This window comes from Artibeus jamaicensis, unplaced genomic scaffold (assembly GCF_021234435.1).
Source record: "Artibeus jamaicensis isolate MK-2021 breed Jamaican fruit bat unplaced genomic scaffold, CSHL_Jam_final contig_2170, whole genome shotgun sequence".
NCBI lineage: Eukaryota > Metazoa > Chordata > Mammalia > Chiroptera > Phyllostomidae > Artibeus > Artibeus jamaicensis.
In genome coordinates this window covers 5,116,961-5,143,118 of record NW_026521445.1, presented here as the reverse complement: position 1 = coordinate 5,143,118, position 26,158 = coordinate 5,116,961, and the positions used below count along the sequence as shown (strand labels likewise).

General features: G+C 47.2%; 1 protein-coding gene across 5 annotated transcripts in view; it reads left to right on the top strand.

Moving 5' to 3' along the window:
* HHAT (hedgehog acyltransferase) overlaps positions 1-26,158 on the top strand; it is a 246,746-nt gene that overhangs the window by 182,462 nt on the left and 38,126 nt on the right. For all 5 annotated transcript variants that reach the window (XR_008390351.1, XM_037136997.2, XM_053658765.1 and 2 more), the window contains one exon: positions 9,719-9,863. Coding sequence is in view for 4 of the 5 variants with exons in the window: in XM_037136997.2 (XP_036992892.2) it covers positions 9,719-9,863 (145 nt within the window). In the remaining variant the exon portion in view is untranslated. The remainder of the gene's footprint in view (positions 1-9,718; positions 9,864-26,158) is intronic.

Sequence of the window (26,158 nt, the reverse complement as noted above, 5' to 3'; positions counted from 1 at the left end):
TCACAAATGAAATCATATCACAAGGCTTCATTTCGGTGAGTAGGTAGCAGAGCTGTCTCCATTCCCTTCACCGCCGCATTTTTCTCCCATCAGCAACAGGTTTCATTTCTTTTACCTGTTCCCGGTATGTACCTCTGTCTTTCTAAATATAGTCTATCATTATTTGTGAATTATAAATAGTAACATGAGGTGTTAGCATCTTAGACTGACTTGCTACTTCTCCCCCTAATATAATAAAATCTCTAATTTTAGTTAAACAAGCATTCAGTATTTATATTATTATCACTATGTTAAGTGGCTCACTGCCAAGCCGGTTAATATGCTATACTAATTGCATTTCTTTTCCTAGTCAACTTTTTTATCTCCTTTAGATTAAGGACTGCATTGCCTTTTTTGCTTGATTAGTAGTTTACTGTCACCACGTTTCCCCAATCTCTCCAACAAAACTGAAAACCCCCCAGAATAGTATTTTCCATGTGGTCAGACACATGTGGTAATCTGTCAGCTCTTTTCTTTTCCTGGAGATCTTCTCTTGAAGCCCGCCTGTCCTCCCTTCCCACCTGGTTCCTTTCTCTTTGGACCTGTGTCCAGCTGTTATCCTGACACGGTTCTTCTCCTCTCTCCTATGGTGCATCCCTGCGTCTCGAGCCCCAGATCTTCTCATTTTACTCCTCCCTTTGATTTGGTGGAGCACATCCTTTAGTAGCTTCCTTAGAAAAGGACCATGGTGACAACATTTTCAAGAACTTATTCTATCTTCACATTCAATTGATTGTCTGAACTTTCACAGATGAGGAATTGAACTTGAGGTTAAAAAGTAATTTCTCCTGAAAATTTTGAAGATATTTGTCATATATTTTTTAGCTTTCCTGTTGAGAAATTCCATTTTGAGTCTTTGTATGTAATCTGTTTTTCTCTCTAGAAGCTTAATACAAATATCATTGGTGTTCTGAAATTTAACTCTACCTGTTGCCTCTCAGTTTACAGTCTCCCTGATGCAATTATGAAAAAACCCTTCATAGTGGGGGTGGAGAAAGGGAAACTCAGGGTCTCTATGCTCATTACCTGGATTTTTAACCAACCTCCCTGATTTGTTTTCCCACATGGTTTGATGTTGCCACCTGTGGTATGTGGTTTTTTCAATGGACAGGCCTCCTAGGGATCCGATGTACGATGACTTTCTTCTTTGGCATCTAGTATTCAGGTATCTCAGTTCTGCTAACTCCTCCATCTGCTTTCTACCTTACAAAAATGGGTTGACCTTGCTCACCTGCTGTTTGCTTCTCTCTTATTTCTAGCCTGTGGATTTCTACCAGTTCAAATGTTTACTTTCATTAAAAAACCCATTTTAGTGGTTTTGTGAAGGGACTAGGATGTCTCATCTTCCGTTTTTAACTGGATGTTACTAAAAGAGTTTTCTGTGCTTTCACTTGGTGAATCATTTTGCAATGCTTTACCTGTTTGTCAGTTTTAGGTTTTTAAATAACAGGTTTGTTTAAAGAGCAGGCTTTGCCCTAAGCTGTTGTTTTTATTTTGAACAGCCTATAATTGAGGCCATAGCTGTCACATCCTAGGCTTATTTAATAGCCCCAAGGGACCTCAGTGTTGCCTGGAGAGAGAGACCCAACTACTACACGTGGCCATAACTTGGGTGTGATAGTCATCTGGCTTCCATCTTCCCACCCATTTGCCTTGACTCTTTGTACTCAGGGGAGGTGGCCAGGGACTAAGGTCATGGAGTGGAAAGATTACTAGGCTTCCTTTTTTAAAATTATTTGATTCTTTTTTTAATTGATGAAATCATTTATGACCCTATGCTCTTGAAAAAATACAGAGGAAACTGAAATCCTTTAAGACACCCGTTGCCCCAAACCAACACCACCTTGCTCAGTTTCCTCCCACAAGAGGGAACCATTGTTAGCAGGTTGGAGTAGCCTTTCCATGCATTTACTACTTTGTGCGTGTGTGTGTTTTAAGAAATATATAAATATTCTAACACTTGCGCTTTTTTTACTCCTTGTGCTATGTTTTGAAGCTGTTTCTATATTCACGTATGCAGCTCTGCGTAATTGGACATGGTGCAGTTATATCATAACTTGTTTAGCCGTCCTTCTACTGTTGGAAACTTAGGTTGCTGCCAACTTGTTTCTTTGGCAAATGCAGCTGCAGTGGAGAGGCCTGCTCATGCCTCCTGTGTGCATGTGTTTTTCCTCTAGGGCGTGCGTCTCACACAGACAGGATAGAGCAGCAGTTGGTGGCTTCTGAACCAAGTCTGGCCTATTGCCTGTTTTCCTATGGCCTGCAAACTACGAATGATTTTTACATTTTACAATCGTTTTGTTCAATGGCCCATACTTTCCCCAGTGAGTTGAAAGATCACCTTTAGTACATAGCGAATATCCAAATATGCATGGGTTCATCTGGGGGCTCTAGGCTGTTGTTGCATTGTTCTGTTTGATTATTCCTATTTTAAGTGCTATTTTCTGATAGTGAGATGGTATCATTAATAAGGTGGTGTCATCTGCATATGTTGTTATTGATATTTCTTCCACCAATTTTCACTCTTCCTTTCTCTGAGTCTAGCTCAGTTTTTTGCGTGCTATGGTGTGTGTACAGATTAAACAAATTGGGAGATAAAATACACCCTTGTCTGTTACCTTTGCCTATAGGAAACCATTACATCACTTTTCTGTCCTGACAGTGGCTTTCTGGCCCCAGGACAGCCTCTGCTTTCTTAACTAAGCTGCGCAACTAAGCTACAGAGCAGGCAACTTGTTCGTTTAAGTAAAGCTGGCTTTGCCTTCATCACTGTAGGCATTTGAATCTCTCTCGGGAGCATGCATTGCTTAGATATCAGTGGCAAGAAAAGACTGGAAAATTTAACTTCATTGATCAGATATTTTTTTGAAGCTCTGTACACTTATGAGAAGGAAGCACTGCTTTCTGAGTGCCTTCACATGTTCGCTTGGCTTGGATGTAGGATGAGGTGAAACATTAAGGAAGTCAGAAGATTCTGTAACTTATCTAGGGCCAAGAGAGAGACAGGTGTTAGATAACTGTTGAGCACACACAGAGTATGCATGGGTCTCAAGTGATGCAGCTTAAAGAATAAGCCTCCCCATCCTTCAGGAAGGTACCATATTGGCAGGAACACAAGAGAGATGGGTAACTGGTAAAACATACTCTTCGAAATGGGAATGACCAAGGTACCTTGAGAAAGGAATCAAGGGAAGCAGTGCCCCGGCAGGTTGGTCCAGAGATGGGACATGGAGGCCCAGGAGTGACTGTGGAGTTTGAGTCCCAATCCTGAGCATTTCACTCTGGCCACCCTTCTTTTTCACGACAGCCAGAATTATCTATTTTGTTGTCTTTGGTGTCACCTTTATGGCCTGTGGGTGCCTGTCCATCAGCCTCTCCCCTTGTCAGGCCCTGATCATCCTCTCTCACCCTCTGGTTAGCATTTTTATTAGAAGATGAAAAACTTCAGTGATTATTTGGAACAACTGTGTCCAGCTGCTCAAACCCACCCAGTTTCTGTTTTTAGTGTCTCCCCCACTTGAAAGCAAACAGCATCAGGTCCCACTTGCCAAGCCTTTGTCACCATCTCCAGCAGCCCGTTTCTCCAGCCCATCTGCTCCCCCAGATGCTCAGCCCAGATGCCCTCCCAGCTCTACCTCATATGCAGCCCCTCCATGGACAAGTACGGGGCCCACTGAGCACAACTGCCAGCAGCCCCACTGCACCATCTGCCCACCCCTGGGCTGCTCTGAGCATCATTTCTGACTCCGATTCTACAGACCGCACCCCCAGGGCCCAGCTAGTTTGCCCCAACCAGTCCTGTGATTTCCAGGGACAGGATGTTGACTGGAAAAGAGAACAGTTGCTATAGAGATATGAATGAACACATGAGCCCTGAACACAAGCGGTGGGCACCTCACAGCAGGAAATTCAAACTAGTTTGACAGAAGTTTAGTTCAGCTCTTTGCTGGGCTACACGCCTCACTTTTGGAACCAGTGTCTTAGAGGGAAGCGTACACCCCCCGCTAAACTGGCGTTCCCACACCCCGCCCCCCTGGCTCTGTTTCTTCAGGCCGAGACAGTGCACTTGGACAGAGCTGCCTCTGCATTTCTGGATGTTCTGAGGGGCTTGTGGTATCCAGGCCCAAAGCCCAGTGCCTGCTCTTGGGGCTGAGGAGGGGGTTATAGCGACATTAACGTGGAGAGAAACTGCCCCAACCCATCGTAGAGGTCCGGGTCCACACTGGAGAACGGGTCACCCTGCATGGGCACAGTGATGCTTCCCAGCCAGCTCCACCTCCCATCCTTCCTCCTTCCTCAGATGCAGGGGTGTGGGTGAGGAGGCTTAGAACTGGGGTACATCTTGCCTGAACATGGCTGCGGGCTCATGGATTCTCCTCATATCTGATGCTGGTGGCGAGGGTGGAGGTGGCATCTACCACTGGGGCCCTGTTTAAGGAGCCCTTTTCCTGTCTCGAGATGCACTTCCTGGTCCCCGGGGGAAGGGGGCACAGTTCTGGGACTGTATGAAGGAGGAGGGGACATTCTGTGCCCCCACAGGCCAAAAGGGAAGTCAGCTTTATAAAGAATGTGGAAGAAGACTTCTCACCTTCTCTCCAGAGGGCGCTATTGTGGTTTTGGGCAGGACAGGTCTGTCACGCACATTGTAGTGTGTTGATTGTGCCTGGCCCCAGCCCATCAAACGCCACAGTCACCTCTTGGCAATTGCATTGTCCTTGGCAACCAACAATGCCCAGCAAATTTCCAGACATCCTCAGGGGTATGTGCCTCTTCCACTTTGTGCCGTGAGGATATTGAATTGCCATGGAGCTATTCTCTGGGAAGAGACCATGACCAGCCCAGAGCTCTTTTTACCTTGATATATTCATGTTAATGAAAATCAGATTCTGTCTTCCAGTCACTGCCTTATCTGATCAAGTTGGTGATTGTTATTTTCATACCTGATGGCTCTTCACTGCACCCTGATCGATTTTCCCACTTAGTTTACAATTCCTCAACGTTTCTCTTACCAAGGGGGTTTTCAAGCATCTAAGCTGTAAGGATGGGTGACTAACATATGGCTAGGCCTCTGCACATGGACAGCCAGCGTCCTAGATGTGAAGGACCACAGGAGGAGTGGCGGTAACTGCTGCAGGACTTCAGAGGAGAGAGTGAGGAGGAACAGAGGGTTTAAAGTGGGAACTCTGACCCTACGGCCCAAGAAACTCAGAAAAATCATCTAAATGATGGAGCTGGCTGGGCCAAGCGCACATATCCTTCCAGCCTTGCCCACATGGCATTTTTTTTCTCCCAGGTCTCCTAAGTATGGAACTTTTCTCTGCAGTGATTTTCAGTCACTGTGCCACAAGGATTTTTAATACATACAATGCCTGAAAATTTAGGCAGGGGCATGGATTTCTTTTCCCTTAGATTGTCAAATAAAAAAAAATGACAACAGCCAATACAACAATAGCCATCCAGTGAGAATGGGTGTTCTCCATAAGTATATAGGTCATTCAATGGAGTTGCATTTTATTGGTCATGTCGCATAACAAGGTTGCATCTGATTGGTTAATTCTTGGTACCAGAAATCCTTGTATACAAATACAGGTACCTAATTTTTTAAAAAGTCATTTTGGAGCCAAAAGGGTTATTATTATTATTTTTGTAGATCAATCAAAATCATACCTATTTTTTGTTAGATCAGGAAAAAATTTTTTTGGTGTGGCACAGAATTTTAGTATTTACTTTATGTGTGCCATGAGGTAGAAAATGTTGAAAATCACTGCTCTAGAGTTTTTGTGAACCAATGGCTGAGACCCGATGGTTCCCAAGACAGAGAGAAGGGAACCCCTAATGTCAAAACTCTTCCCGTCTGGTGTGTCCAGGGAGTATGAAGCGCAGAGATGTTTGTAGCCGAGGCTTGGCATCCCCTTTGCTGTTCATTATCACCCTCCCGTGGACCGTCCAGACTGGTGCTCTTTTTTCTGCCTGTGGCTCATCATTCGGCCACTGACTCACAATGAAGGGAGGCAGTACTCTGCCAAGTGCACTATTCATTGGCAAGGCCAGTTTTGTCAGTTCAGAGGACAGAGCTTGTGGTGCATCCTGGCCGGCAGAATCTGTGTATATTGTGGCTGCTAGAGAACAAATACACATGGACAACAGAAGTCCTGTGGAGAAAAAGGGACAGCATGGCCACTCTCTGAGAGAGAGGGTGAGAGGGCCAGAGAGCCCAGTCTCTGCCTGGCCAGGCTTTTATTGCTTCTCTGGGTCCATTACATAGAGAGTAGTCCTCATTTACTATGCACAGGTTCACTGCAGGGGACTGACTACCTTTTACAGATAACGAAGGAAAGAATGTTGCTAATTACTTCAAAGAGAAGGATGTTGCAGGTCAGGGGGAAAAGTGGTTGAACTGGTTATACTCCATACTTGGGAGGTTTAGCGCAGACTTTAGGAAGTTACAGTAAGCCCTTTCTGCCTCAATTCAGGGTGAGGGAGTTTTAGCAAAAGCGAGTCTCATAGCAGTCTAGGTGCAATGCAGGCCTGGTTCCCCATGGGAAAACGTCTCCGTGGGCGTGGCCCTGCATGCCACTCACTCCCCACTGGTTTTCCATGTGAGTGCTGAGCTATATTTCCATGCCATACGAAGTGGTTCCCTACAGTGGCTCTTAGTTAAAATTAGGGGTTTGGATTTTTTTTTCAAATTTTTGTTCAAGTGAAGTTGTCTGCATTCTCCCACCATCCCATTTTCCCGACCTCAGCCATTCCTACCTCCCTCCCCTGATGTTAACCCCCACCTCAGTTTTGTCCGCATGTCCTTTTTAGTTGTTCCTGAAAACCCTTCCCCCCTTTCCTTCTATTATTCCCTCCTACCTCCCCTCCAGTCACTGTCAGTTTGTTCTTTATTTCAGTGTCTCTGGTTATATTTTGCTTGCTTGTATGTTTTGTTGATTAGATTCCACTTAAAGGTGAGATCATATGGTATTTGTCTTTCATTACCTGGTTTATTTCACTTAACATAATGCTTTCCAGTTCCATCCATGCTGTTGCAAAAGATAGGAGCTCTTTCTCTCTTTCTGCTGCATAGAATTCCATTGTGTAAATGTACCATAGTTTTTTGATCCAGTCATTTACTGATGGGCACTTAGGTTGGATTTTCTTCATGATCATCTATTTTGTCTCCTACCCACTTTCCCTGGCAAATTATCAAGAATTGCCTATGAACATCTTGATTTCTACTTTTAAGTCTTTCTAGAGTACTAAGTCCAATAGTCTCTGTTTTTAACATTCTTACTTATTTTTTTAAAAAGTAACTCTCCCTAAAAATTGAATCATAGTCAGTTATTTCAGATTTTAGATGTTGACCCTCCTGTCTCTGAGATGATGCTCCTTCACGTTTGCTAGGATTTTGATTTTTTTTTTACCCTAAGCAGAAAAAGGAATTTATTGACTGATGTAGTTGAGAGAGATAGTGGGGTAATTGGAGAATTAATGGAAAACCAATGGGAACCAGGGCCTCGGGTGCTGGAGCGGAGCCCTGTGCCTCCAGCACTGCTCTCCCTCACATCCTCCCTTCCTTTGCCCTTGACCCTCAGCCCTGTACCGGGTAACCTGGCACAGCAGCCCTGCTGAGCAACCCAATGCAAAGAATGTTCTCCTCTCTCAATATCTCTCAATTAAATATTGATTATTTAATCATTGTAATTATTTTCCATAAAGGGAGAATCACTTTGGCTTAACCGAGCTATGTGCATCCTTTGTAACTGATGTTAATGAGAGAAAGATCACATAGGACCTCGGAATTCTGCAAACAGGATGTCAGGTTGGGGGACACTAATGGAGTGAGAACAGAGTGACAGAGTGTCTGGCTCATTGGGTCCCTTAGAAATCAAATGTGTTGTCAGTGTCTCTCTACCTAGGGAGAATCATTTGGACACATTTATGCCAATTAAGACAATTCATGTTTTCTTGATTTATTATTAGGGACTTTTTTCCTGCTGTCTTCATGCTTCCTCTTGTTTTGCCTCCCCAGCTGTTGCTAACTGAGTCAGCAATGCCCAGAAAGTAACTTCCTCTGCTCTAAAATGCAGAAACTGGTAGACGAATGTCTCCTTATTCTCAGAGGTAAAGAGCACGGAGTTGTCCCCATTCCACTTTCATTACCAGTTTTATCTGAGTCATTATCTATCATCTGGTCTTGTTTGACAGCATCCCCTGGTGGCCTCTTGAAACAGGGAGAGAGACTAGAGGTCATCCTGTCTGGTATGGGACATGTCAGCGTCACTGAAGAGCTTTCCAGAGCCATCATATCCAGGCAGACAGCTCAGTGAGTGCTCACTGCACAGCTTATGCCTGAGAAGGCCACACTCACATCTGGTGCCCGTGAAGCCGTGCTCCAAGGTGATGTGAGGAGAGAGCCGTGGATGGGGGATGTGTGGCAGCAGCTGTGTCTGAGCATACAGAACAGATGCTGGGACTAGCAGGAGAGAAAAGGGGCAGTGTCAGGAATTCACTTCTGATTTTTCAGAGGACCCTGACCCAGGCTCACACAATGGCCACAGGTGACCCACAGCAGGTTCCCCAGAAGTAAATAAACCACCTTCTGGAGAGTCAGCTCTACCTTAGTCCTTCTGGCCTGCCATGAGTCCAGCTAATTCAGAATTCTGGTCGTAAATGGAGCGCAGCTGAAATCAGGATGCAGGTGACCACCCCAGAGACCTGCAGGTTTCCCAGGATTATTCAGGAGCTGTCTCTGGACCCTTTCCTTCCTCTTTCCTATGTCTCTGGATTAGGCTGAGGCATTCGTCACAAGCCAGGTGTGTCTGGCTGTTGCAGTGTACCTGATTCTCATTCTAAATACACAGTCGCAGAGGACAGTCCCTGCGATTTCATCACGGGGCTCACACACTCCAGACACAGCACTGACCTCACTCGAGAGGACCACCAGAAGGGTCAACGCTGAGAAATAAAGCCTTTGTTGACTTTATGAAATGCTCAGGAAGATGTTAAAAGGGGAGGAAGAAGTGCAGTGAAGACTTCAGCTGGACGGATGAGCAGAATTCTTTACCTCCAGTGTTGGGAAACATCTCCCTGCTCCTGCGCATGTCGGGTGCCGTGATGAGCCGCCATCTGCTGACGCTGCTGCAAGCTCACTCTCGGTGGCGTGTACCCTGACCTCGGATTCCAGGAGTGGAGCCGGCTTGTCCTCATCTCCTGCACCCTCCTCATGGGATTCCTCTTAACAGTGGGTCCGAGTTATGGGGTGGCTTCCAGGGTCAAGTAAGCCGGCCCAGGAGATCGCCCGGATCTTGACCTTGTCACATGGAGTTGTGCTTGTTATCACGGAGAGCAGTTTAAATGGTCCTTGTACCTGTAGATTTGCATGCAGGAAACGCGTAGAGACATTCCAGCTAAATCTTAGCCAGCTTCAGACCTTGTGTTACACGTGACCAAGGGAGGCCCATTCCGGTCAGAGGAAGTGACAACTTGGGGTGTGGCACTTCTTTCCTTAGACCAGAATGAGCCTGTTGTGGGGTAGAAGTGTTGATACCTGTTTAAAAAACCATTTTAATTCTAATAGCAGTTCAGGCTGTGGGGGAGGCATCCTGGGCCAGTGGCCGTCAAGGGCTGGGTGACGTCCCAGTCTCACTTTTCCACCCGTGTGATGAGATGCACTCTTGCCTTTGGCCCACAGGTGCAGTTCCTCTCCCCACGGGCTCGCCGGCGATTCCACGCAGCCCTCGCCTCTTGTTCCACCTCCATGCTGATCCTGTCCAACCTGGTGTTTCTTGGGGGCAGCCAAGTGGGGAAAATCTACTGGAACAGGATCTTCATACAAGGTCAGGTGCCGGGCAATTTCAGCCAGCTTCTTGTTTTCCAGGAACGCACTTGGTATCTCGGATGGGCAGCAGGGGGGCCTTCATTGTTCTGTTTATGGTATATGACCTACAGAAATACCAGCCGGGAACAATTCTCTGAGTTGTGATGTACCTCTTCTCTGCAACATGTGAAACTTACCATCAGAATGTACTTGCAGTACCAGATTTCCCAAACTCTGCCATTCCATTTGGCTGAGTTACCCTTCCATTTTTTCCATTTGTTTCTAATCTTACTGCCTGTCTATAGGTCCCAGCCTTCAATACACTGCAGAGCCTAAGATTGTTCCATTTACCACTCTGAAAGTCTTGTGAGGCTTATGTCCCAGAAGCCCCACAGTGCTCTGTGGAAGCTGTGGGTGTGGCCCTAGGGTTTGCCATGGCTCTTTGTAGGGGATGATTTGGTTGGTCTGAGCAGTTGGGACACCAGCACGGCCAGCTGACCACCTGTTTAATGTACACTAAGTGGCTAATCCCAACGTCCACAGTAAAGCCACACCTGCAGCAGGTGAAGTGCTGGCGCATGGGAATTATTGTGAAAACGTTGCATTAATAATTGATCATCACTTATTTAAGGTCACCATTTCCCTGGGGCTAGACTAAGAGTGGCATCGTGTCCTTCAGAGAATTGGGAGAGAGGGAAGCACTCACAGCACACACTACGTTAGCCAGCTGCCTGTGTTCTGTCTCCCTGGTCAGTGATGGTTTGGGAGGTTTGCCAAGCAGTGGTGACGAGACGCTGCAGGACTAGGCTGTCACGTCCACATGGTGGCAGGCTTGGCTGAGCCAGGCTCCTAGGGCCCAAGAGCACACCCCATTCTGCTTTCATCTCCTCATTGCAACACTCCTCTTTGATCTTGCTTTCCGGTAGTTCCTGCAAAGACTGTACTTTTAAGGTGGAAACTGTGCTTTAATAAAGATGGGAGATAATGGGGTGCAGAGCATCTAAAGGTGAAAAGTGCTCCTGGAGGTGGGTGACAGTGTCTTACTTGTCCTGTGTCCCACCACCCGTAGCACCGAGCACGACGCCGAGACCGCTGTGTCTCAGGGGAACAGGCGGACTCGCGGTTTGCTGGTCACATGAGCGCAAAGGCTCTGCTTTGTGCTTCGGTGAATCAAATGGATTGGGTGTTTGCGACTTGAAAGACACTGAGAGGACAGGGGTGGGATAAGAAGCACATGACAATGTGGGACCCAAGCATAAGCATGTGGATGGGGTCAGGTAATTGCTGTGCCAGGCGCTGGAGTAAGTGGTCAGAGGTCCCAGGGTGGAGTGGCCGACCTTCCTGCGAAGTTGGGCTTCCCAGAGGAGGTGAGGTGGCATTTGAGTTGGAGTTTCGAGCACAATAAGTAGGAACTTGCCAGGTGGAGAAGGCAGGCATATGGGTTATTTAACACTTGCTGCTATGTCAGATAATTCCAAACTCACAGTAATTTTTTCGCCATAGAAGTTTTTTCTTCTCGTATCACAGTGGCTTTTGCTAAGCGGTGACTCCCGGGCCTAGGAGGTTTCCCTTTTGATTACCCACTGCCCTGTCCTGGCATCATGGAGGGGAAGAGACCTGGGGATGGTGCGCAGGAACTAAATACCCTGCAGGGTAACACGCAGCATCTCCGCTCACATTCCATTGGCTAGACCCAGTCACATGACCCAGCCACGTGCAGGGTGGGGGGAAGTGGGAGAAAACACAGGTATTAGTGGCCTGGCTCAGCGGGAATAGGTACCTGAGGCAACCAGCTGGAGGTGCCCCAGAGGCAGTTGAAAATATGGTTGCAGTGAGGAAGAGGGCTGCAGAAATGACAGAGGTGTGAGGGTCGAGGACACAGAGGTGGCGGGCACGGCCATGGGAGTGGACACGAGTAGACGGGGAGTGTGCACGGGTTGGGAAGAGAGCGGGCTGGGAGGTGGAGCCTGCGGGGCTGGCATTTAAAGGGCAGAGAGAAGGACACCAGCTGTATAATGTCCTTTCTGCTTCTCAGAGCCGGAAGCTCACTGCCATTTGCCGTGCACCCCGTGGCGCCGACATCAGTTACATGGGCTCAGGGCTCTGCTGCCACAGTGTGGGTCCCACTCGGGTCTATGCCCAGATCTAGTTGTGTCCTCCTTGCTGCCTGGTGCCGGATCCTCCGGGTGCCGGAGTCCCGGGGACTGATGATCCTCTGAGCGTGGCGAGCTCTGTGAACGGTTTCTCTCTGGGTTCTGAGCCGCGGGAGCTCAGCCTGGCATTTTCTGTGTCAGATTCTGCAGTCAGCCTGGTGCTGTCTCTGGTGGTCTGCCCCGCGGCCTCTGAGTCGGGGCATGCGCACAGGGCTTGGCGGTGTCCCGCTGGCCTGGTCTTTGTCTTTGTCCCTGAGTGATTGAGTTTATGTACCTTCTGCAAGAAAGTAAAACAGATGGTGCCAAGTCCCCTACCCTTGAGGAGTCTGGGTTTTTTTAAATAACCATAAGATTAGTATGAATATTCATGTTTTGATATAAAAATATATTAATGAGTTCATTGGATGCTTCCTCAGACTCTGCTGGGATGTCATATTAGTTTTCTAGAATCTAAAACAAAACCTGAATTCTGAACCTCCTCTGGCCCCATAGGTTTCAGGTAAGGGATTGTTGACCAGGACATGTAGCTGCTGCTGAGCGAGCCAGGAGCTGGGCAGGCTGGTGGTCTCTGGTCTCTCCCCTCGGCCACACGAGTAGGTGTGGTGGGGTGAGGGAGGGGGCCTGTCTGTAGGGAGGGGATGGAGAGCCTTTCAGCTCAGTGTCTAGATCTCCAGGTTTAATAAAAGGTGACCCTTCCTTAGGTGTAGCCACCATTGTTCCTCTGTGCCTTGATGGGCTGGACCTGCTGCGGTGACGATCTCATCTCAGTGGGCCCTGGAGGCGTGGGAAGGGGGCAGACAGGCACCTGGGGGACATGGCTCAGTGGGGAGACAGGAGAGACAGCCTCGCTAGTTCTCAGAGCCCTTTCCCAGCATCACTGATGCCTTAAGAAGTAGCTCATGATGAGCCCAGAGGAATTGTCTTAAGGTCAGTGTCTCTCTTGCCTCCAGTTCACTGAATTTAGACATGAATTTGTTTGCTTTAAGCGGAGAACCTTATTTCAGTGGCTCATGTAGAAATCTCTCCTGGCCTCCATGGGGTTGGTGATATGAGGCTGCAAAACCAGAGCCCTCCGTTCCTGCCATGCGCACAGCCCTGCTGTCCAGAAGATCGGACGGGGCCAGCCAGGGTCAGAACCGCTGCTCTCTGGGTCGCATCACACACAAAGCATTTCTATTGAGTGTGATCTCTGCTGCAGAGGTTGGGAGGTGTATCGTTCAATTAATGCAGTTGAGAAAAAACAATCTGTATCTTTGCCTTAAAAAAAATCTCCAAACCTTTGTGATTGAAGCAGCCTGAGGAATGTGGATGTGTGAGTTCAGGCACAGACACCCGTGTGTGTGTGTGTAGGAGGAGCCTGGCTGGGTCCAGGGATCTGAGGAGGATGTGATCAGGTCCCCCGGCTGCTGTGGAGGGAGCCTGCTGTGCCATGCTCTGCAGAGGCAAATGCAGGTTGCTTCTTACGTAACTCTTCGGCTCCCCAAGGCACTTGTTGATGAAAAGAGCTTTCTCATGTTTGCCACAAGTCCTTGACAATGAAGTCTAAGTTGATTTTTGAACAAGCAGCCGATGACTGCTCTGTAACTCAAAAATATCCATGTGTTCTATATCCAAATCTGCACGACTAGCCTCCGTAAAACAACTGTGTCTTTGGCCTGCTGGCGATGCTCTGGTCCTGGGGCAGTGGGGAGAAAGGCAGACATGGGGATGGGTGTACACGGGACATGTATCTGGCCTCCAGGGGGCTGAGAGCTCTATGTGTGTTTGGGTGCAGGATGGTGTTACTTCAGAAACATCCATTCGCTGCTGTCAGCGGAAGGCCTGGGCTTCGTGAAGAGGGGACCTGGACATTTCAACTGGGTTCCACGTCAAGGGGGATGGGAGCTTGGGAGAGACGTGGATGTAGCAAACATTGTCCAGCCCGACTGCTCATCACGCACACACACACGCTTTCCCTCCTGTGCCTGATCTGATTTGTCACACTCCGTCTCCACACTTGGCTCCTGAAGTGGCTCCGTGTCACGGCGAGAAGAATTTTGGGTCCTTTCCCCTCCGGCTAGTGATGAGAGAGGAACTCTTAATTTTTTGTGCAGGTCAGAACCTCTACACTCCCCTATTTGTTTGTTATTTCTAACCGAGAAAGGAGAAAGTGTTTTCTCCCTGATTACTAGCCTGTCCAGGCAGTTTATTCCCCTCCTGACTCAAACAGCTCTGGGCAGGCATTTCATTTGAAGCTGAGCTGGGGTGCTGTGCTGGAAGTCCTGGACGGCTGCGGTTAATGGAAAGCCACTCCCTCATATCTGGTTAAATTCTTGGGACTGGAATCTCTTTTGATGAGAGAAGATGGAGGGCGGACGTCACTGTCTCAGGGGCCTTCCTTGCGCTCACTTGTTTCCCGCTCTTCACGAGCCCTGACCTTCACGTGGAGTTTTCGTGGCTCTGATCGATTCTGCTTCTGCCTCACTGGATCCTCTGCCGGTTCTTGAACAGCCTGGGGAGCAGGAACTTCCCACCCACTGTGCTGGTGGTGAAGCTGATACATTGGTACAGGAGAGGTGATTGATCCATGGTTACCCAGTGGTCCCTTTATGGCCATTCTTGGAATCTGAGTTTCATGACTCTCAGAAGTCATGGATCAATACTCTCGGTTTTCCCCAGAGTATTTCAGGCCCGGTCACTAGGCACAGGCTGTGAGGAATGGTGTGTGGAGTGCTTGTTCAGCAGTGCGCCAGGGCGATGCCAGACCTGAGAAGATTCCTGAAGTACCTGGGAGGGAGCTGGGGTCATTGTGCACCTGAGCCCTTTTGGTGAGGCTGCGTGAGACTTCTTCCTGTTAACTAGGAGCTTTCGTGACTTCACTTAAAAAAGAATTTCATGGAATATGGGAACATTTAAGCTGCCTTTAAATAGAGTATCAAGTAAAGCCCTGGCTGGTGTGGCTCAATAGATTGAGTGGAGGCCTGCAAACCAAGGGGTTGCCAATTCCATTCCCAGTCAGGACACATGCCTGGGTTGCGGGCCAGACCCCCAGTGGGGGACGCGTGGGAGGCAACCACACACTGATGTTTCTCTTCCTCTCTTTCTCCCTCCCTTCCCTTTTCTCTAAAAATAAATAAATAAAATCTTTAAAAAAAAGAATATCAAGTAAAGACTGGTATAGCTTAGACACAGTTAACCACATAAAATAAAGTGCTGATCTTTACTAAAATATTAGCACGTACTATTTGAAGTCCCTACCTCTCACCGGCCTTTCATCTATCTGCCCCCATTCATATAGACACAGGGTGTTATTCAGAAGTATAGTTAAATCACAATGTGGTACGCCTTAAACTAATACAGCGTTACACATCAATTGTATCTCAGTAAAACTCAGGGGTAAACTATACAAATACAGTAATGAAAATTAAAATAAAGCCAAAATAATTTTTAAAAATCGAGTCCCCTTTATTCTCTAATTATGTCGACAACAAAGCTGCTCCCCACGTGGTAAATATTCAGTATACAAAACGATACCTGCAGAGGGATCCCCATGTCCACACCAAACCAGGAAGGCACTTGGAATGGTAGGACACGTGTGGTTTCTGAAATGAGCACACGCCTTGGAACGTGTATGATTCATTTATGTGACTGCACTTACTGCGGTTTCTGCCAGCCCAGCCGACCAGTGCGCGCCAGCTGAGCATTCTGGGGAGTGCCCGCCGCCGGTCTGGAAGTTTTATCAGATGCCCTCTTCACCACACTGTCTCCTTAAACCGTTACTGAACATTTTTAAAAGGCGTTCGAAATTAAGACTGTTTAATATGGAATTTAGTAATGCTTTTTTAGCAGAAGGGACAATCTAGCAAGCGTCGTCACTGGCGGGTGTCTCCGAGGGACCCGTGGCCGGGTTTGTTTCTGTTTCCTGTGCGCTGGCACTGGCTGTGGGCTCCTTTCCTGCGGCTGCTGTAACACATTGTTACAGACTCGATGGCTCAAGGCAGCAGTGATCTGTCTCTTACTCCCTGGAGGCCAGAAGTCTGAAACCCAGTCGCTAGTGCACATTTTAAAATGTGCTACTTTATGTGAACATCTATGTGAACTTTTTAGCAGGCTCTGACCAATTTTTTTCTCCTATGTCAGTGGAACTTTAGCCCAGAGAGTGTCAAATATGGTACTGAGATACGAGTCTGGAGAGTGCATCAAACATAACAAAGAAGGAAACAGTGTATCTGGAGCACATACAATTTGATTTGACTGTGGAACTCCTTTTCAAGCACAAGAAATAGTTTCCCTCTTGTACATTTAATATTACAATTCCATTTTCGAAATGAGTCCCCATTAAATTTGTGGGAGTAGAATCCTGGAGAAGGAAGAAATGTTTTCAGCTAAGTATCCAGAGGCTAGAAATAGGGGAAATATACGGGTTATTTGGAATATCTACTGCCCGTTGTGTGTTTGCTCTGAGAAGAAAAAAGAGGTTGATCAACGGTGGCAGTCTTTAGTGTAGAAGGGATATTGTTTGTATGTATCAGGAATCAATCAATGTACCCATCTATAGTTATAGTTAAAAAAAATAAATAAATAAAATGTGCTGCACTAAAGTCAAGGTGCTGGCGAGACCACTTCCTTCTGGAGACTCTAGGGGAGGCCCTCCTTGCTTTTTCCAGCTTCCAGAGGCCAGCTATACCCTTGGGCTCAGGGCTCACCTTCTTCCTCCTCAAAGCCAGCAGCAGAGCATCTTTAAATCTCTGTCCCTGTCCCTCTGTGCCTACTGTCACTCCCCCTACTCTCTGACTCCTCCTGGGTCGCTCCTGCAAGGACCCTCGTGATTACATCAGGCGCACCTGGATAACCCAGGATAATCTCCCCATCTCACGATCCTTCATGGGCTCACACCTGCGAAGTCCCTTTTGCCAGGCAAGCTAATGTACTTGGTGCCAGGGATTAGGGCGCGGCCATCTTTGGAGGCACCATTACTGAGCCGGCACAATCCTGATCCCGGCACAGCCAGATGACATTTGCTGTCCCACAGAACATCCCCTCTGCGGCACCACTTTCATAGCCCCCATCTTAGGCAGTTTGATGATGAAGTAGCAGTTTGGTCGTGCCACTAGCCTTATTAAAATGAGAATCGGCCCCTAAAAAGAAATGATACCTGAATTTCACAGAAAAAAAGTGGGCTTTGCTGTCTCGAGGGTAGGGAGTGTATGGGGGAGGCTGTGGTTTGCCGTGCTCAGCAGGTGTCCCCGTTCTCTGGGAGCAGACCTCTCCTGCCCCATTCTGCACCTGTGCCATTTGGGTGGGACACACCTCGCCTCTGAGATAGAGGGTCAGCCGGTGACTGGGGCCCGTATGGTCCACCCGCTCATGCGGTGAGATTCCAGAGCTGTTGTGGAACTGCCAGGGAGGAGCAGCTCTTTCCTTTGCTGAACACCGGGCGGAGCTGCGTGTGGGGCGCTGGGTTTCTGAGACAGTATTTTGAGACAACTCACTAGATTTGCTGTATGTTTTAGTCACAAGTGTTTTTTTCTCCTCGGTTATGTTGGGAGACAGTTTTCCATGGCTCCCTTGTGTTTCTCTATGTCCTTTGAGCAAAAACTCTCATTGCTTTTGTTCCAAAATACCTTTGCAAGAATATTTGTATATGAAACCTCTTTGGAAGCTGGAGATGGTGTCTTCGTCCAAAACAAAAGGTATTTGTTTGCCCTTCAGTATAATAAATATCTCTGGCTATTTGGAGACAAAGGTCAGGCAGGTTAATGCCCATTATAAAATATTTGCATTTCCCTGGGGTTTGTCTTTGACAGTAGAACCCACTGCATGTGCAGGTATCATCTGGCCCCGTTCACATTGCATTGTGGGATTTGGGGCTGGAATGCTCTGGCTACTGTTACTGCTGTGAGTCGGAAAGTCCAGTGTCTCTGACCCAGGAGTCTCGTGTCCTCTTCCAGCGTCCATGCAGCTGACAGGCTGATTTCTTGCTTCCATGGGGAGGAAAATCTAAGAGCCTTCACCCACTGACAGTCCAGTTGGGTTGCGTTTCTCTCACTTGGAACCAAAAGCATTCTGTCTCATGCGGGTGGGATGTACGCCACTGTGACAGGTCCCTGAGGAGGGAATATTTGGGGAGATCCTTTTGTACTGAATTATTTTTTGTATAACTTTTTTTTTGTTTCTGTGCCTCAAATAAAGTACCTTTGACAAATTATGTATCCTGTTATGCCTTTTAAGGTAGGCATCAAAATTTTCTAATCTCAGTTTAAATAATTATAAAAGATCTAATTTTGTCATATTTCAATATTGACATTTAAAAATAAAACTGACACCTTTAAGTAATATAAATTATAAATGACTTAGTGATTTGATATACATATACCATTGGCCTTTCAAAAATATACATGAGCAAGATTTCCTTGATCACATCTTTCCATTTCATCTCCCCCATGGAATTTTGTCTATTGAAAAGTTTTTTCCTTTATCAGTTATCATACTTCTCTGCAGCATTATTAGTTTTTGTTTGTTTTTCTATCATTACAAGGCTAGGAATATAAACAGTTTCCTTCTGAATTGAGTTATCATTGCAATTATTAGTAGTATATAACTCAAAAACAAGGTTGACACTATTCAATAACTAATTATTAACACAAAGAAGTATACAATTTTATTGAAAATTCATTCCTCTTGAGATGAATGGATTAGGAATTGATGGCTATTCGACTAAAGGAATTATCTAGTTGTCCCTTTATTTTGTCCCCTGTTTTTCAGGCTTTTTCTCAGAACACAGTCTAGCCTAGAAAAGCACATCTGTCATGAGATCTTTTTCAGTGAGCACATGTGTGTGACCGGCACCGAGAGGCCCCTTCTCACAACCCCTGCCGCTTATAAGTGCCCATCAGGGCCGCGACTGTTCTGACTTCTGCCTGCATATCTTTTTGTGGGGAGCTTGTTTTGTATATACATGTATATGTACCTATATAGTCACAAAGCATGTATTCTTCTGTGTCTAGTTTCTTTCTCTGAATATTTTGTTGACTCATCCATATATTATGATTATAGACTTTTCCTGCTTATTGCTGTTAAGTATTCCATTGTGTGAACATGCTGCAATTTATTTATCCATTCTACTGTCGGTGAACATACTAGCCAATGGCTCCTGTGAGTGGTCACATATGTGTGCTGTGGTGAAGCTGCGTGTGCATTTTTTGGGTATATACCTGGAGGGACTGCGGTACCACAGGGCATACATAACTTCAGCTTTTGTAGATAGTCAAGCAGTTTCTCACAGTGTTATGCCAGCTCCCTTGAGGGTTTTACATACTGAGGTAAGATAAGGATGGTTGATGTGGACTCTGGCCCTTGGGGTCCGTGTGTTATGGCTGCAGTAAATAAACTCACATGGACTACAGAAGTCCTGTGGAGAAAAAGGGATGGCATGGCCACTTTCTGACTGAGACAGTGGGCCCAACCCCTGGCTGGACAGGCTTTGATTGCTTTTGTGGGTATATTACATTGAGGATGGTCCTCATTTACTATGTACAGGTTCACTGTAGGTGATTACCTTTTACAGATAACAAAGGAAAGCTAATTACTTCAAAGAGAAGGATGTTGCTGACCAAGGGGAAAAGTGGCTGAACTGGTCACACTGGAGTGTGACCAGCACAGGTTCAGCACAGATTTTAGGAAGTTACAGTAAGCCCTTGCTGCCTCAATTCAAGGTGAGGGAGTTTTAGCAAAAGTGAGTCTCAAAGCAGCCTCGGTACAATGCAGGCGTGCTTCCCCATGGGAGAACTGATCCAGCAGCCTGGTTCTGGTGTGCTGACTTGCTTCCACTGGTTTTCCAAATCAGGGGCTGGGCTACATTCCCCATGCCACACAGAACTGTCTTCTGTGGATGATGAAGACAGTTGACTTTCCTTTGTAAGGTGGGATACAGGATAGTTTGTGAGAGGAAGAGGGAGAAGAACCTTAACCTTAGACAGATAAATTGTTAGAGAAGGGTACATATGCATATATGAAAGTGGAGAACCTGGACATCAGTTCTTCTGAAGTTTCCCGTATTGTTTACATACTGTAGAAAGCGCTGTTATAAGTGTCGTGGTGAGTGTGACCCCATTTGAAGACTGCTGGTCTATAGGGAAAAGAGGCTCACTCTGACCTTTGTGTCCCACCTCATTTTCTATCACAGCCCCAACAAAAGGAAGTGTTGATCCGGCCTGGACAGCAGTTGGGTTAGCATGTATCAGCTAGCCATTGCTGCATAACAAACCACTCCAAAACTTAATGACTTAAAAGAACAAGCATTACTTAGCTAGTAAGCAGTGAATTCAGGTGAAATTGCAAGCTTTTTTACTCTAAATCCCTCATCCTTTACATTATGCTGCTCTGCCCTCTCTGCCCTGTGAGGTCTAAATCATTACAAGCAGTCAGTTTTCACTGTAAAACATCCTTGGGTGTCACTGTTGGAGACAAAGTCTAAGGCACCTGGCTCATTGTTCTATTTCTGGTACTGGTAGGTGGGGGGTTAAGGTGGTGACAGGAGTCAGACCTTCCAGGTTCTGGGGCTGACAAGCTAGCCTATGGCTGCTGGCGGGATTGGCCAGCAGCTGGTCTGTACACATGTAATTATTTTTATTCCGAGCCTGCTCCCTTGGTGAAGGACTCGTGCTCACCAGACAGATCAACACCCATGGTGCTGGATTTCCCACTTTTAGGCCCATGTAGCCATTGCATTGCTGTGCTCCTAACCCTGGTCCCTCCCTCAGGAAGGAGCAGGGGAAGGTGATGATCGTTTTGTCTGGGCATGCTAGCCGAATGGGAGAAACAAAGCCGTCTCAGGAAGGAGAGCCGAAGGCCTACGATTACAACGTGGCACACGGCTCAGTGCTGGGAACTCAGTGGAAGGCCACAGTGTGGGCTGGTTGTAGCCCTTTTCTTTGTAGTAAAGATCAGGGAGTGGAACCCAGGGGAACTAACTAGTCCTTGCCTCGGGAATTTTACCCACCTCTGCAGTCACCTCTGGAGACTATAATCAAAGCCATCAAGCATTTCAGTGAATATTTAGTAGATGAGATAAAAAACCACAGATTAAAACTTTTTGTCATCTTGAAATACAGAATGAAACAAATCCTGCTTTGTGAGCACCTGGTTCGTGCCCCACAGGACTGTCCACGGGTCAGAGCTTTGTGTCCGCAGGTGCTGGGGCCTCACCCAGACCATTTTCCTCTGCACTGACTTGCATTTCTTGCAACCGGCCAGCTGCTGCCCTGCTCACCTAACCTGCTGTTGCGGAGTATTCTTTGGAAGGAGAACCTACTAAAAGAGAGTACGGCCAAGGGAGGAATTAGGGATTGAATTGTCTGCCCCTAAAATACATTGATGACCTAACACCGTCATCTCAAAATGTGACCTTATTTGGAAATAGGGTGTTTACAATCGAGTTAACTCGATTGTAATTTCAACTCCTTCACAGTTAAGGAGTAGTTACATTTTTACAGTCCTAAAATTATTTCGGCCCTTTGAAGGCAACTGTGAGGTTGATGTGGCCCCCGGTGAACATGAGTCTGACACGCCTGAGTTAAAGCGAGCCATCAGGGTGTGCTTTAGTCCCAGTGACTGGTGTCCTTGTGAAAAAGAAAACTTGTACAAAGAGTTGGATGTGCACGGAGGGAAGCTGTGAAGCCACGGGAAGAAGGTCACAGAAGTTAGAGTGATGCCACCACAGAAGGCCCGGGGCCCCCAGAGGCTGGTAGCAGCAAGGGAGGACCACCCTGTAGATGCCTCCTGAGGAGCGTGGCCCCACCGACATGGTGACTCCAGCCTTCTAGCCTCCAGAATGGTGAGACAGTACGTTCTTGCTGTTTAAAGCTAGTCACTTTGTAGAACTTCATTGTGACAGGCCTAGGAAACTCATACAGGTTGTGGGGTAGGCAGGCCGGGGGCGGGACAAAGCACGAGGTGGGCTGGCGGTGACTCCTTTTCCTCCATGAGAAACGCAGTTCAGGCAGGTGTCCAGTTCAGCACCCTTTTCGAGTGCTGAGGTCCACACCTCAGCTGGACTTAGCTCTCTGGGCACAGGCCATAGGACAGGCATCCCAACAGTGTGAAACGAGGGTGGGAACAGTCCCACACTCGGCCATGATGGTGTCACAGGGTGAACGCAGTCATCCGGAGCAGGCCATTCTGAGCCTGAGACCAGGTGAGGGCCCTGTGACAAGCAAGGAAAGCCGACCTTCTAGATGCTGGGAGCCTTATCTTTCCCGGGTGATCCTCATCAGTATAAAGCGTGGTGACCTGGTGATCCCATCAGTGACGATGGATGAGCAGAAGCAGGGACCCACAGTGGCTGTCTACGGATGCACTAATTAGTGGATTTTCTAACAAAGCTAAACTTCCAGCTGCCACCCGCCTTGATATCCATCTTCTACTGTGTCCTTCTCCAAACTATGACATTGGTTATCCAGAAGGCAGCAGATAGAAACAGCTGGTCCGGAAGAGTATGTCAGGCTGGCGGCCTGTGGCTTCCTGAGGAGGCGGGCGGGGCTGATCCTGAACTTGGGAGCCACGCGGCATCTGACGCCCGAGGCTGGGAGCCTGCCCCCAGAGCCAGCTGAGCCTCGCGGGCAGCACCTCCTCCCTTCCTCTGGGGGGTGTCGCACTCCAGCTGCTGCCAGCTCTTGCCCACAGGGGGCAGCTGCTAATTTTGATCCTGTTTGGGTCCCTAGGCCGCACGTCACAGGACCTCTCCCTGTTTCTCTGGTGGCATTTTCATGTGGCCTTGGGGGGAGAAAACTGAGAAGACTCACTCGCTATCAGTGAAACCAAGGGAAATCGGTTATTTCTTTTTTTAAAGATGATTGTGTTCCTTTGCTGTCAGAACTCTTCCAGAGGCCAGGGGTGTGCACCTCAGGGACTTACCTGTGGCTGTAACCTGTCTTTTGGGGAGAGAAGAGCACAGATAACTGGGGTCTGAGCCAGGGATAGAGCTCTGTGCCGGAAACCATTAGAGAGATGTCTCTGGTTTGCTTGGGTGAGGCCACGCCACCCAGTTTCTGACCCAGAAACTCGGGTTTTTGCTTGATGCACCCGGTTTCCCCTTTCCCAGCTGTGTGTTTCCACGGTGGGTGCAGGGGACCACTCTCCTTTGCCTTGGCTCCTGATCGAGTCTCCTAGGCCAGTGCATTTGTTGTAATGTGCTGTAATATGCGAGAGTGGACCTTTTGCATTCTGAGGGTTGTCAATCATGCAAAATCTGAAAGGTGCTAGACAACACAATGGATGCTGTTGTTTGCTGACTTTCAAATGACAAATAGTCAGACAGTGGTGGTACAGGCCTGTCTTGTACCACCTTTTCTTAGAAAGTTGTTTTTTTTTTTCTAACATAAACTAGAAGAAATGAGATAAGTTTTAACATGAAATTGTTTCTGGTCCTGCTTTAACATTCTGCTTGTGTCCATAGTAACCTATCACTCAATTTTCCCATATTTGAAGCTTGCCTCTTGATTACTTTTCTCATTCCCTTTTGTGGCTGCTCTGGTAGAATTGCTTGAGGGTTGGATCATAACTTTTAGATCACTGTAAAAAATTGCTATCGTCAGCAAGGATTTTACTGAAAGAAACACAAGTCCACAGTAAGGAAATAAGAAATCTGGGAAGCATCCCAGCCTCTCTGACTCAGGGGAAAGAGGCACAGTGGTCAGGTGAGTCTGTGGGACACAAAGCTCTTTCTTCATGGGCAAAATCGCTTGAAGGAGAAGACTTCTCCGTGTCTCCGCGGGGCATCACACGGGGCATCACGCGGGGCATCATGCTGGGTGCTTGCGGCACAGCTGCAATCACACGTGGTACCATGTGCTTCGGGGCTCTGAAGACAAAGTGCTTTGAGGACAGGGAAGTAGTGATAAAAAAAAGAAGAGCTACAGTACACACTGTGGAATGCTGGGCTGGAATCCGGGACAGCACAGGGACGTTACTAGAAAAACTGGTGAAAATCAGAATAAAGTAGGGAGTTTAGTTAGTAGCAATGGACCAGTGTTGGTTTCTTCATTTTAACAAATGTGCTATTTGGAGAAGCTGAGTGAAGGGTATATGGGAACTCTCTGCATGATCTTTGCAACTTTTCTGTAAGTATGAAATCGTTCCGAAATGAAAAGTTTATTTAGAAAAATGGGAAGTGAGTGGATACATTTACCTGCTGGGTGAGAAAGTCCTCCTGGAGGAGGTGAGGTCAGAGGTGGGTGTGAAGGGTGAAGTACCCCGGACGTGGGGGATGGGCGCAGCGTGCACCAAGGCTGGAGGCCTAAACGACACCTTCAGGAGACAGCGTCTCAGGGCCAGAGCAGGAGCGGTGTGAGGTGCAATGTGGTGAATAGGTACCTGAGGCCACCAGAAAGGTAGCGTGAAGACATGATGAGGAAGGCCACACATGCCATGCTACAGAGTAGCATGGACGTCATTCTTAATAGGCTGTGGGGAGGAGGGTCACAGAAAGACTTTAGCAAGAGTGACACGATCCTCTCTTGGGAAGGTGGCTGTGGCAATGTGGAGGCTGACTTGAAGGGAACAGTGTGGGAGCTGGGGGGGGCGGTCAGGAGGCCACCGAGGGAAGGCAGTGTCAAGGGGAGATGGAACAAGAAATCCTCAGGATTCTCCCCGGGAGGGTTTGGGAACCGCCCAAGCCCGTGTAATCGGTACAGTGTAATGGTTTTAGTACCTGAGATGGGGCAAAAGTACTTGGGGTCTATCTGCTGGTTTTGTAGCTCACGTAGATCAATTTCTGAACTTTGGAGAAAGATTGGTCACTACAGACTTCTCTGCTGTTTCCTGACCTGTGCCTCTGGGACCCGAGGAGAGATGCAAATGCCAAGGACAATGCTGAGATGGAAGGGGGTCTTTGTGGAGATGAGCAACTCGCTCCATGAACTACCTGAATCAGTATTTTTTCTAGGGTCAGATTCACTCTGGAGAGGGCGTGTTTTGTAGCTTCTTGTTCTCTCTTTATATTGGAAAGACATCTTCAGATTTGTCTTGTTCCTTAAATATAGCAGGTGTAGTTTCTGTATAATCTGTGTTTGATACTTTCAATGTCTTAAATCTGTGTTTACTGCTTTTGTTGCCTGTTTTTAATGCTGGGTCTTACCTGTAGTGCCTGTTCCCTTCCGTACGCAGTTACCTTTGACTGAGTGTTGCTGGCTACCTTACTTGATTCTAGGCAGGGTTTTCCCGAGGGCTGCTGTGAAGGTACCTTCCTCCAGACAAAATTGGTGCTTGTAACTGGCACACCCAGGCCTGGCCCACATTCATCCTCTTAGGGAGTGATTCACTTCCCTCCCCCTTTGCTTTGGAAGAGGGCAGCTGGGTTTACTTCTGGTGCACACTTACCTGAAGGGGATTGGATTCCTTTCTAGGCCCCACCTTACTGTGCTTTGGTGGGTCACCTGTTAGACTCACTGCTTTTAGCAGGCCGTGGGGTTTTATTCCCACTACCTTACCCCAAATATTGTAGCACAGGCTGGACAAGTGTTTTCATAACAAAAACATTGTAGAGAACTTTCCTTGTCTCCCTTGGTTCTCATTTTTTCTTACATTTTGGCCCCATAATTCCTTATTCTATCATACCAGAACATTGCCAGCTTTTTGAAAAAAGTTAAAAATATTTATCTAACAACTTTAGTTTTTTTTTTCTTCCAGTGGGAGAATTGACCAAAATAACTTCTCTGCTATTGCCAAAAACAGAAGTTTCTCTTAGATTCTGAAGAAATCCTGATTTTTCTTTGAGTCAAAGGTAGCATTTGTTTGACTCATACATAGCATTTGAAACATCCAAGAAATGATGAAATGGCCCGAATACAAGGAGAAGACATCAGGTAAATTGTTGGTTGGTGAATCTATATCAGATCCCTCAGAGGAGTTAGGTGTGTCTAAGGAACCCCCTCAGTTCCGAGAGCTGTGGCTCATTGGCAGTGTGGACTGGCCGTGAAGGACTCTGAAGTCATCCACTAGCTATGGGACCAGGGACAAGGCACCAACCTGCCTAACACTTAGCTGCCCCCGTCTAAATTGAGAAAAATGTCTACTTCATAAATGACTATGGAAATGAAATAAAGTAGTGTATATAAAACCTCACGCAGTCCCTGATATATGGTAGGCCCTTACTAATGGTAGCTTACTATTGGTAATAGTATAT